This window comes from Pleurodeles waltl, chromosome 9 (genome assembly GCF_031143425.1).
Source record: "Pleurodeles waltl isolate 20211129_DDA chromosome 9, aPleWal1.hap1.20221129, whole genome shotgun sequence".
Taxonomy (NCBI): Eukaryota; Metazoa; Chordata; class Amphibia; order Caudata; family Salamandridae; genus Pleurodeles; species Pleurodeles waltl.
Window position 1 is genome coordinate 870,004,096 of NC_090448.1, and position 12,795 is coordinate 870,016,890.

The 12,795-nt window shown below is 45.8% G+C and overlaps 1 protein-coding gene across 1 annotated transcript in view; it reads left to right on the top strand.

Annotated features, from left to right (window-relative positions):
• LOC138260050 (cholesterol 24-hydroxylase-like) overlaps nucleotides 1–8,760 on the top strand; it is a 145,798-nt gene extending 137,038 nt beyond the window's left edge. Inside the window, exons 13-15 of the mRNA XM_069208151.1 lie at nucleotides 573–661; nucleotides 2,505–2,571; nucleotides 5,092–8,760. Coding sequence (XP_069064252.1) covers nucleotides 573–661; nucleotides 2,505–2,571; nucleotides 5,092–5,250 — 315 coding nt within the window. The 3' untranslated portion in view covers nucleotides 5,251–8,760. The remainder of the gene's footprint in view (nucleotides 1–572; nucleotides 662–2,504; nucleotides 2,572–5,091) is intronic.
• Nucleotides 8,761–12,795: the final 4,035 nt, after the last annotated feature.

Sequence of the window (12,795 nt, forward strand, 5' to 3'; positions counted from 1 at the left end):
AGGACGTGAACCTTGATGTATGCTGGGGCATTAACACACTAGCCTAACGGGCTAACTGCCATGTCCCCGTATGTCTTGACCATCAGGACTTTAACCTGTGCTTTCTTGAACGTTCTTGTATGAATGTGTACACACAGCAGGGGATCTGCATGTTTTAGGATAACACCAAAGTTATTTTTTTCGTGAGAAACACACCAAAGACTTGACAGATCCACATCTTTATGTATTGTTTCACAGAACGTTCTAAAAACTAAATAAATTCTACTTGAGGTAAGTACATTCACTCCTAAACAAAGAAGTAATACAAACAATAACACTGCTCTTCTAAATGTCATTTTTGTGTTTTTGAGATCATCTCGTGAAACTGAGCAGACATACTCATCTTTGCATGTGCCTTTGTCTCATACAAATATGCAGCAAAACTCAGCAGAATAAATGGCCTCTGAAGAGGTGGGAAACCCACATAAGAGAAGTTGTCAAAACCACGAGAAGACAAATATAAAGTGTTACATTAAAAAGGAAACTAGAAACTTCCTAGAAACTTAATATATGTGCCCATTTTGTTTATGCAGTTAAACACCTACATCATGGGAAGGATGGAGAAATTCTTCAAAGACCCGTTTGTGTTCAACCCGGAGAGGTTTCATCCAGATGCTCCTAAGTAAGTGAAGCTCTGCTAAGTAAATTCCATATCAAACTAGATTTGATTGGTGTTTTGGCTACCACATGTGAGTTGTTTATCATTCACGTTCTCAAGGAAAAAGGTATATTCAGAATCTTTCAGTTCCATATTGTTTCTTCTACCACCATGACCTATTGCTCATCACTAAGTAATATTGAGCAGTCGGTATGACCTCCTGGGTGCTTTTTCTCTGGCACAATGTGGGTAGAGCCTGTTTTCACTAAGAGCGATAATCATGAACTAGACCTAAATAATAATTTGGGAAAAATGTAATTTTGTTTGGGTGATCTTTGTGGATTTGGGAATTATGAAGATGGGACGCCTCAATTATCCATTTTGACTGCTGGAAAATTGTTGACAACCGCCTTTTTTTATCATAGCAGGGACTTTGTCTCAACCAACTGGCAACAAATGCAGGCCCTGATCTTTTACAGTAGCATCATATTAAAATGTTAGGAGGTTTGTGACCAAAATTCATAACCATCTGATGGTTTTTCAGTGACCAGTATGGAGGATGGTGGTCTCTGTCGAGTTGGTACTGGATCTGTACTTATATCATAAAGTCATAAAATGTCTGCCTAGTTTTGGTCCTTTCAGCAGAAAATTGGCAAACTGATTGAGCATAAACGTGTCCTCTCCACAGTGGGCTCGATACAAACATTCGGAAAATACAGAGGATTCAGAATCAGGCAGCAAGGTAGCTAAATGATAACATCACACCCAGTCTGGAATGTCTCTGCTGGCTCCCAGGGGATCAAGAGTCAAATTCAGGGCCCTCTGGTTCACATTAAGTGGCAGTGACCTGGAGCACCTTCAGGAACTGGCCCCAACTGCAATCAGATTCAGCAACCTAGTAGCTGCCAGTGTGCCAAGTTCAAATAAACAGGAGGAAACTCATAACAGAACAAGGTGGTATACTTTTGAACTCACCAGTGTCCCAACGGAGAGCACTCCCCCCACTTTGGCCCCTGAGTTACAATCTGCTGTTTCTGGAAAACTTTCCAATGCCATGACAATTTGCTCTTATCTGGAGGGACTGAACCTTCTGCCTGAAAATCTGAATTCTGGTGCTTAGCTTTGGCCAGATTTGTGCAGTGGGTATGTGAACTGGCTCCTGCTAGCCTCCAATGTCCATGGTGGTGGGCCTAAGCTGAAGGGCGCAAAGCCTGGAATTGGTCGCACAACCTCAGGTATGTGATGAGGAGGCAGCAGAAAAAGGATGAGTTGGGAGGTTTGGCAGACCTGGAAGGAGAAGCTCAGGCGGCTAGTTATAGATTGGTGCTCAGGCAGTATGCAGTGAGGCATTCGCCTGTACAGCCGCTTTGCTTTTCTGTTGCCGCTGCTGGCTTACAGGACTCTTCCCCTCTATATGGTAAGGTTGTGATGGGGGAAGCCCCGAAGCAAAGCAACATGAAGAGTAGGCGGCACTGTTATTGCACTACTTGCTTCTTGTGATTTATTACAAGTGAGTATCGCCATACACTTCCTGTTGTAGGTTTTTTCCTATTTCAGAACCCACCTGTTATAAGCTTATGAACTAAAGTGAAATGTGGTTAGATATTAGTGTAGCACTTAATTTAAATTAAAATAGTGCATGCGGGCAGTTAATGTGAGGAACCTTGTGCTAGTGTCAGCTCTTCAGTTTCGAGCAAACTTAAACTACACTTTTCAGGAACAACTAAATTCACAGCAAGTGTTACTCGTAGGTTTGAAAAGTAATTATTTACGTGTTTTCAGCAAAGTGCAGAAAGCCTGGATGGACAGTTTTTGTCTTAATCAGCAATGACAATTTTGCGATACATTATGTTGTATTTTTTCACAGGCCTGACTTCTGTTACTTTCCATTCGTTTTGGGTCCCCGATCTTGCCTCGGACAGGTGTTTTCACAGGTATGAAATAACTGAATTGCACACTTTGTCTCTCTTCTCCGCCTCAGTCCTGAGCCTCTAACTGGCCCACTGGCTCTACATTTCTGGTCTTGAATTCTATTGACGCTCATAGTTTGCGGGCTTTTGGTGGCAGAAGTGGGATATATTTTAGTGGTGTTGCATTCTTTTGGCAGACACCTACACATGGTCAACATCTGCATACTGCACATTACTGTCTACGGTGCCTCCACATATACATTGTGATCACTCAGCATTTAACCAACTCTTACACCCTGTCCATCACTACCAGTGGAGCAAGCATCATTATCATTTGAGATTACCCATATCCATCATTCAGCACTATTTATGGGGCCAGTATCTATACACTGAATACTTTTCCTCATGGGGCTATTACCCGTTATGTATCACTACCTATCAGGTCACTCCTCCCAAAGGGGTAGTGCTGTGTACAGTGAACATAACAACTCATGATGCACCTACATTCCACATATGATAACCCAATGAGGAAGAATTCTTTACACATGTTAAAGTTGATCGGGATCGGTCACTGACATGATGCAATTGCAAATTGAGCACGAGCATCAACATTTTTGTGCACCTTCTAGGTATATGTCTGCGGTCTGTTGAAGACTGCTAGGGCTGAGGCATGGTAAGTCAAACGATATTTCTCTGAAAGGCTGTTTTCTGGCTTTATCAGACGCACCTGCATTCATGAGACTTGGTCTATCAGGAGCCTCAACCAATTTGGAAATCAATTCTCCTTTTGTCCATCTGAGATCACCTCAACACTGGTCTGACATTTTCTTTTCTAACCTTCTGTGAAGGTACAGTACCTCTAAATTAGTCCTTTTGGCTGTTATTAGTCACAAAAGACCTATCTTTTGCACCGACAGGCTTACTCTTTCCATACAACATGAGAATACTTGGTCAGTGGGTCTAGAACATGCTGCAGAGATCTGCATGTAACCTTTCGGTGACCAGTAGTGCTGGGAGATTTTGTTTGCATTGCTTCCTTGCTGGTAGTAGTTTTAAGCGATTGAACAGAGCCCCATTGACACTCGTGTGTTGCCACCAATCTTTTTGCCCCACTAGGGAAAACAGAAAGATAGTCAGGATGACACTTTGCTAGAGAAAGAGAGATATGATGATCTGGAGTTATTTTGACTTTCTCAAACTTTATATCTATGTAAGATAGGTAGACCTATGTGATTTCTGTGCGACTGTCAGGTGTACATGATAATAATATGTAGAAGCATTTAAATAGCAAAAATAGAAACTGAATTGATTTGAGGCACAAAATAGCAAGCAGCTATTACTACCCAGCAGAATCTTGTTATCAACCTTAGAATACAAAAACTGGGTTCAAACTTGCAAGGGCTCAAACATATGCCTTGCAAGCTTGAAGCAGCTGTTTGCAGTTGGCGCGAAACTCTTTAATCTATTTTGCCATGATTTTAATTTGTGACATTCATTTGGCATAGAATCTGTGCAACAAATGGATTAGCCCATTGTAAAATGTTACATAGAATGTAAATCTTGTATCTAGGTATGATGTGTAATTCTCTGTAGTAAGCACATTGAATTTGTAAAATGTTCCTTGATGATTCAAACCTGTCACCTTAAATTCTATGCAGGTCACTCCAGCATGTGCATTAACCACCTAAGTGGCTTCCAAATGTCATACTCCGAAATGTGCTGCATAGACATACATCTCTGGAGCGTGGACTTAAGGGCCCTACATGATCTTGAGATTTGTTTTGTTAGTAACAGTAAAGTAGGACACAGCAGTGTTACTGGCTGACTATTCCCCCTTAAATCTGACTCCAACCATTACTGTTTTCTCTCTGATATCCACCCACCCACCATCCTCCACTCATGATGGTGTCGGGGTTCTCTGTGTAATTTTTGACTCTATTGATGTACTGTGCTGGATTAGCACCAAAATGTTGGCGCTAACCCTGCAGAGTACATAGGGGCCCATTGAAAACAATGGTGCGCCCCCTTTTAATGCATTCTCTGTGCAGGTGTTAAAAATAGCTGCTAAAAATAGCACAGTGGAATCTCTTAGATTCCACTGTGCCATTTTTGCGGTCCCCCTGTTGGGGGAACGCCCCATGTGCATACATTATATCTAGTGTAGGCATAATGTGGCGCAAGGGGTTACAAAGTGGCACAATGCATGCATGCACCACTTTGTAAATATGGCGCAGCGAATTCGGCCTCGTTGAGCCACAATAGCATCATAAAAAATCACGCTAATGTGGCACAAGACCCTCTTAGATATGGGCCTAGGGGTGACTGCTGACAGAGAGTTCCTCCAGTCAAGGTAATTGAAAAGGGCACCATTAAGTTGGACAACAGCACCCAAGAAACAATTGCTAGTGTGCGCTGTTTTAGTGGTCATTATTGTATGCAATTGTAGGAGCTTCCAGCACTTAGGCCAGGACACCAGGACCACCAAAAAACGATGGTAGAAGTAAACAGAATGCCTCAATTAAAATATGTTTTTCTGTTTTTCAGATGGAAGCCAAGGTAGTGCTGGCCAAGTTGCTGCAAAGGTTTGAATTTACTTTGGCGCCGGGGCAGACTTGCCATATCATGAACACCAGCACTTTGAGACCCCGGGATGGTGTGGAGTGCATCTTAAAAGTTCGTGGTGAAGACAAGAAAAAGCAGTGAAGAAGCAGATTATAAATAAATAAGTCGTGATATTGAATAATCACTGAGTTTACCGTGCGGCAGCTCCCACAATATACATTTCCTCTTTTAAGCACTTGCAATGCCAGCATGAAATTTCTCATATACTCGAGGTTAGAATTATTAGGTTAGGTTATTGGCCCTCTAGACCCCTTCCTCGTAACACCTCGAGACCTAGAAGAACCATCCCTCCTTTATCCCACAAGGAAGCCACCATACTCGCTCTCTCCTATAACCCGTCCCTCCCCACCCTGATCCCCCCTTCTAACATACAAGTCATCACCGGTTTCAGGAGACAACGTATACAACCTCCCTCTCCCAGACCCCCTGCCCACCTTGTTAATATCCCCCCTCTCCCTTCCAAACCTGAGCCTAAGATCCATCCTCGCACCAACTGCATGCTCATAAACTGTAGATCAGCTGTCAAACACGCTACGGATCTTGCTGACGCTATCCTCAACCATAACATTGACATTGCCTTCATCACAGAGACCTGGCTAACCGAACTCTCTCAACCAATCTTGGACACCCTTGTCCCTCCCGGCTACTCTATCTACAACAAAGAGAGAAAGAACCGACCGGGGGGAGGTATTGCCATCATCCACAAAAATACCATAGAAATTGATTTCAAAGAAGCTCTCATTTTCAATTCCTGTGAACACTTGAACGCCTTCCTGAAGACCTGCGTCAACTCTAAGGTGACCTTCCACCTTCTCTACCACCCCCCGGGTAATGCCCAACCTTTTGCGGATCACCTAGCTGACCTAATAACTCACTGCTCCCTCTCTGACCCCAACTTTATCATCTTGGGCGATCTCAACCTTCGCTGGAATGATGAGAACAATGCACTCATTCAATCCCTACATGACCTCCTTCACAGCAACAACCTTTCCCAACACTGCAAGGGCCAAACCCACAGCAAAGGCGTTACACTAGATGCGATTATAGGACATAAAGATTCCCTCAAGGTCGTTGATATCCTTCCTGTCGACTGGTCAGATCATCATATCATCCTTTTCCATCTCAACTATATCCCCCAACTCACTCCCCATCCCCAAAAATCCTTTAGTTGGAAAAGAAATGTCAGCCAAATCCCCCTATCTACCTTTGAAGAAAAAATCACCTCTCTTCTTCCCCCCCCTTCGACCATCCTCTCCACGATGGACTTAACCACCCTCTACAACTCGACTATAACTACCATATTGGATCAGCTTGCCCCTCTAAAACTGAAAAGACTGCGAAACATCCCATCCAGAGCTTGGTTCAACAATGACCTCAACTCAGAAAGAAGACAACTCAGAGCCATGGAAAGACTTTGGAGATCTGACCCCTCCTCTACCCACTTAGATCAGCTCAGAAGTGCTCGGAGATGTTACAAAAAACACATATATAATGAAAAAAGATCCTTCTTCCAGAATACCCTTGATAGAGCCATAAACCGCCCGAAAGAGCTCTTTAACATCATTAAACAACAAACGACCAATCCTCCTCCCAACCCCTTACCCACTACTGAGGCCACCTGCGTTAACTTTGCCAATTTCTTCAACGATAAAATCACTTGAGATTGAACATTCCTTAGCAAGGGACTCTCCCCCCAACATTGTGCCCCTCCTCCCATCCACTGTCAATCTTATCCCCGCTCTATACCTCTCCGACAACCCTTCCCCCCTAACTGAAATCACTCTCCCCACCCGGACGCATCGGCCGGCCTCCGCTAACTGGAGTTCTTTCCAACCCCTCCTGGTATCGGACATCTCCAAACTCATGTCCTCCTCCAAAACCTTCTCCCACCTAGCTGACACCCTCCCTTCCTCCTTGGCAAAAAAACTCCACCAGTCCCTCTCCCCTACTTGGACAATGATCATCAATAGCTCCCTTCAGACGGGCGTATTCCCAGACTGCCTAAAACTAGGCCAAATCATGCCAATTTTAAAGAAACCAGGAGCAGACCCGAACAACCTCCACAACTACAGACCTGTCTCCAACCTTCCCTTCCTGGCCAAAGTTCTCGAAAAATGTGCTCTCCATTAATTAACCCAACATATTGATTCCAACAGCCTCCTAAACCCTCTTCAATCTGGTTTCCGGAAAGGCTGCAGCACTGAATCAGCCATCCTCAACATTGTAAATGACCTCCTCATCTCTCTTGACTCTGACAGACCCTGCCTACTCATTCTCCTTGATCTTACAGCAGCCTTTGACACTGTCCACCACAAACTCCTTCTCGACTCCCTCCAAAAGAGAGTAGGCATTGAAGGCACTGTCCTCTGCTGGTTTTCCTCCTTCCTACAAAACCGTACACAACTAGTAAAACTTCTTAACTCGACCTCGCCCACCTCCCCCATTACCAGAGGGGTCCCCCTGGGTTCTGTCCTCTCTCCAACCCTCTTCAACATCTACATGGACCCTCTTACCACTATCCTCACTCGAGCTAATATCCCCTTCCACCTCTATGCTGACGACACACAACTCTATATTGAACTATTTTCCTTAGATGACATCCACCGTCTGAACAATACCCTTAAAGAAGCCCTATGCTGTCTCTCACATAACCACCTCAAACTCAATCACGACAAGACGGAAATACTCCTCCTCTCGAAATCTAACCAGCTTCCTCAACTGCAAGAATGGCTAAAATCTATTGATGCCCTCAAATGTACTCTCTCCCCATCTACCACAGTCAAATCCCTGGGAATCTCTCTGGACTCCAACCTGACCTTGTAGGACCATATTAAGTCAAACGCTAATAATGCCTTCCGCAGCCTTAAACTTCTTCACAAAATCAAATCCTTCATTCCCCAAGATGACCTCAAACAGGCCACTCTAGCACTGGCACTCTCAAGACTAGACTATGGGATCTCTATCCTCACTGGCACGGCCAAATCCCAACTTGCCCCTATGAGGTCCACTCTTCATGCAGCAGCTAGACTAGTGACAGGAACTAAAAAATTTGACCACATCTCCCCAGCCCTGAAGAATCTGAAATGGCTCTCGATTGAGGCCCGCTGCCTGTTCCGCACTGCCTGCCTGACACACAAAGCCCTTCACACTGGGAAACCTGAATACCTCGCTAACAAGCTAGTGAAAGCTGGTCAAACCAGATCTTTGAGAAGCACAAACTCTCTCCTCCTTCCGAAAACCAACAAGCAAAAAACTGGATCATGCTCCTTCTCAAACAACGCTCCGAGAATATGGAACTCCTTACCCATCCACATCAGATCTAACACCTCCCACATGACCTTTAAGAAACTACTGAAAGAATTCCTCCTAAACCAACCCTCTCATTAATAAGGGTCTCTCCCACACCAACCCCCCCTCCTCAAATTGCCACCCTTCTATTCATGAGAACCCATATGTATCCTCATTGTACAAAGTGACTCTTGACTCGTGTGTTTCTTATGTTTATTTCCTGTTCTGTTGTAAAGCGCTCTGTTACCCTCTCGGTCTTGCTAGCGCTATAGAAAACTCTTATAAATAAAAAATAAAAATACAGTGAAGTGCAGGATGCATTGTTCAAAGCATGCCTCTGTCCTGCAACATTTGGTCACGTTTCCTGCGTGCTGTGCACAGTCCAGGCAGGAAGCTTGTCTAGTGCACAATCAGACATCTAAGAAGCTTTCCCGTCTTTAAGCTCCTCGTTAACTGAAGCATTCATGTATTTGCTTTCTGATCCCTCTGTTCGCAGACCCTGGGCACAACCCAGCAGCCCCCTTTTTTCAGGATTGGTTGCGCGACTGCTGGTGATTCTAATATATTTTCTACTTGTTTGAATAATGTGCATAGATTCCTAGCTTCTGTGGTAAACAATAACCAATTGGCCGATCCCACTTGCCTAATGATATTATAAATTGAATAAAGTATCTCCTAACATAAGTTGTAAGGTTATTGAAAATCACAGAGTTTGGTGGCCAAACAGAGGATTTAGGCTGTAAGCCAAATATAATATCACATCAACCTATGGTGACTACTACAGTGACTAGTCTTTGTACTGTAGAGCTTCTTGCCACAAAAGATAAGCTGCAGTATTGGTATCCAAAAGGCTGAGACACACGGGCACAGTATGCTTAACTTCAACTTTCACAGAGTGCATCATTCAAAGTTGCTTATTGGTGTAAGCATGGCATACTGATCCTGTTTTATGCACATTGGAGTTGACTATGTGATTGACTTTTATGTCAAAGCATCGAGTTGTAGGTTGTGTGTGTGGATGTTTCGCCTCATTCATGTCTGCACCACCCGGAGCTCCTTTAACACTGCCAGCAGACCGGCAGTAAGTACTACGATCTGTGACCATGGATCCCCTCTTGTCCTGGTTGGGGACCTCCACCTCTCTAGCTCAGAAGTTCATGTGAGAAGCATCAATGCTGTATATTTATGGGTAGCAGCATGGTGGTCACATCCAAGTGGAGCAGGTAGGGGGCCTTTGGCCAGTCCTTATTTAGGAACCAGCAGGGTGCAATGCAGTATGGGACTGCGATGTTGTGAATCTCACACATTGAGGTGTAAGAGCCCCACCCTGCAGGGCAATCACTCTCCCTAGGAATGCTACATCCAGACAGATACTGGCCTACCACGGCCTTGTGACATGTTGTGAAGAAGAGTAAATCAGATCCATGAGATCAGTGAGCAATTCACTGGCTGCTACTCTGCAACTCCCACCAGCTGTGTCTGTGTTTGCACTGGTGCAAGTCATTCGTCTATGTGGAAGCCTGAGATGGCCTCTGCTATTGAGTCTGATGTCTGTCCTGCTCATTTGAGCCATGCTAATTCTATAGGCAACTTGAGGTCCTTGAGGTGGTGCGGGCAGCATCCCCCTAATGCAGTCTTGTCACCTTGCCTGCCTGGTGGTCCTTCAAGGAAGCTTCCACCAATGCTTGCAATTGTGCCTGTTCTTAGAGTTCCTGTGTATCCTTGCATGCATTTACCAATGCCTGTAATTGTGCCCATCACTTATTTTTCCTATCTGCTTGTAGGATAGAATGTTAGGTGTACTTGTGTCTGCCTTGGATTGTGCCTGCCCAGGTTACTGTCTGTGCCTGCACATGCTTGTCCCTGAAAAGGAGTGATTTTACAAGCACTGACTATGCTTGTAACCGTGCCTACTCTTCCACCAGATGCGCTCACAGATAAGAGTGATAACCACTCTTCCAGGAATTATTGCTTGCTGCAAACACACTGTGGAGGGTCTAGCAGGGAACTAGCAGGGTGATTGGGCATAGGACTACCTGGGTGAGACTGGGACAAGGGTGGACACTGGATTTGTATGTGGTCTCCCAAGGGAATACAAGCAAGAGTACCAGAAGGCCGGAAGCGAAGCAGCACAGAAGTAGAGGAATAAAGTAGGTTGGGACAGACTGTGAATTAGGCACTGAAAGTCTGCAAGGAAAACACTCAACAGTGATATAATGCAAGGAAACAATAGAAAAACTATCATAAATGAAGGTTTGTGTGCTCCTCGGAAATTATCTCCCTGTGAGATGAAAAGATCTTACACCAAAGCAAGGAGCAGATTAATCTCAGAGTTCTGGGGGACACCCAACAGCTCATGTGGAGGTGCACTGGGTGGTTCTCTCTGCCAAAGGCACAAGCCTTGGAATCAAACTGGCACCTTTGAAGGCAATAGAAATGCAGATAACGGTACAAGACAGAACAGGGAACAGAAGAAGGAACACCGAAGCAGAAACTGGGCTCTGGCAAAGCAGGACTGGAATCAGTCAGCAACAGGACTGAAATTCTGAGGACAAGGCTAGGAACGTTCTACACTCAAAAAAAGCAAGACAGAAATATGCAAACAGGAACACAGAATAGAAGGCAGCGAGTCTGCATATAACAGGGCAGATCAAGAAGAGTGCAGACAGGAGTTCATGAACTATGGCTAACACTGGAAAAGAGATGCAGGAAAACAAAGAACAGAAACACGAGCCTATGAACTATGGCTAATACTGTAACAAAGCAGCAAGAAATCTATGAACAGAAACATATACTACAAATAACCAAAAACAGGACCCTGGGCTCAGAGAAAAAGGGAAACAGAATCAAAGGACAATCCTGTAGTAACAGTAGAAGGAACACAGAGCACAAGGAGACACAACAGGAGTCAGTTGCAAGCTGAATCACTCTGTGCTCACAGGGCTGTAATAGCTGGATGCTCAGGGGATGAGCACAGGTGTAGGGAGAGAGCCAGGTGCAAGGAATTAACTAGGTGCAGGAAATCAGGGACCCTCCAATAAAGGGAAGGCTGAATTGAGGCCTGTAGGAAAGGAGACCAAGGATACCAGGAGACACACGACAGGGAATAGGAAAACCTGGAACGGAGCAAACAGAGAGACGGGTCCAGAATACCGACGTAAAGGTTCCAAAATAACCGTAGGATCCGGGGGGAAAATCAGAGACTGAGGGAACTACAAAGACCATGATCAATCAATCAATCAATCAATCATTTCATTTGTAAAGCGCACTATGTACCCGTCAGGGTTTCGAGGCGCTGGGGGGGGGGGGGGGGGTGAGCTGTTAGCGGTCGAAGAGCCAGGTCTTGAGGAGTCTCCTGAAGGTGAGGAGGTCCTGGGTCTGGCGTAGTGAGGTGGGGAGAGAGTTCCAGGTCTTAGTGGCGAGGAAGGAGAAGGATCTGCCGCCGGAGGTCTTGCGCTGGATCCTGGGGACGATGTGACGGCGAGATTGGCAGAGCGGAGTTGACGAGTGGGGGCGTAAAGGTTGAGTCTGGAGTTGAGGTAGGTAGGTCCGGTGTTGTGTAGAGCCTTCTGAGCGTGCGTGAGGAGTTTAAAGGTGATCCTCTTGTCCACGGGGAGCCAGTGGAGGTCCTTCAGGTGAGGGGAGATGTGACATCGGTGGGGTATGTCGAGGATCAGGCGGGCGGATGCATTTTGGATACGCTGGAGTCGTTTGATGTCTTTTGTTGGGATGCCTGTGTAGAGTGCGTTGCCGTAGTCAAGTCTGCTACTGACGAGGGCTTGGGTCACCATCTTTCTGGTTCCTGTTGGGATCCACTTGAAAATTCTGCGGAGCATTCGAAGGGTGTTGAAGCAGGAAGAGGAGACGGCGCTGACCTGTTTGGACATGGTGAGGGCGGAGTCCAGGATGAAGCCGAGGTTTCTTGCGTGGCTGGCTGGGGTGGGTGGGGGTCCGAAGTCGGTGGGCCACCAGGAGTCGTTCCAGGCCGAAGGGGTGCGCCCGAGGATGAGGACTTCCGTCTTGTCGGAGTTGAGCTTCAGGCGGCTGTCGTTCATCCACTCGGCGATGGCTTTTAGTCCCTCGTGGAGGTTGGTTTTGGCGGTGAGTGGGTCTTTGGTCAGGGAGAGGACGAGCTGTGTGTCGTCGGCGTAGGAGATGATGCTGAGGTGATGTTGGCGGGCCAGTTTAGCGAGGGGGGCCATGTAGACATTGAACAACGTAGGGCTGAGGGAGGAGCCTTGGGGGCTTCATGGAGGCGGGTCAGTAGGGTGCGGTGGCAGACTGTGTCAAAAGCGGCTGATAGGTCGAGGAGGATGAGGGCCGAGGTTTCGCCGTTGT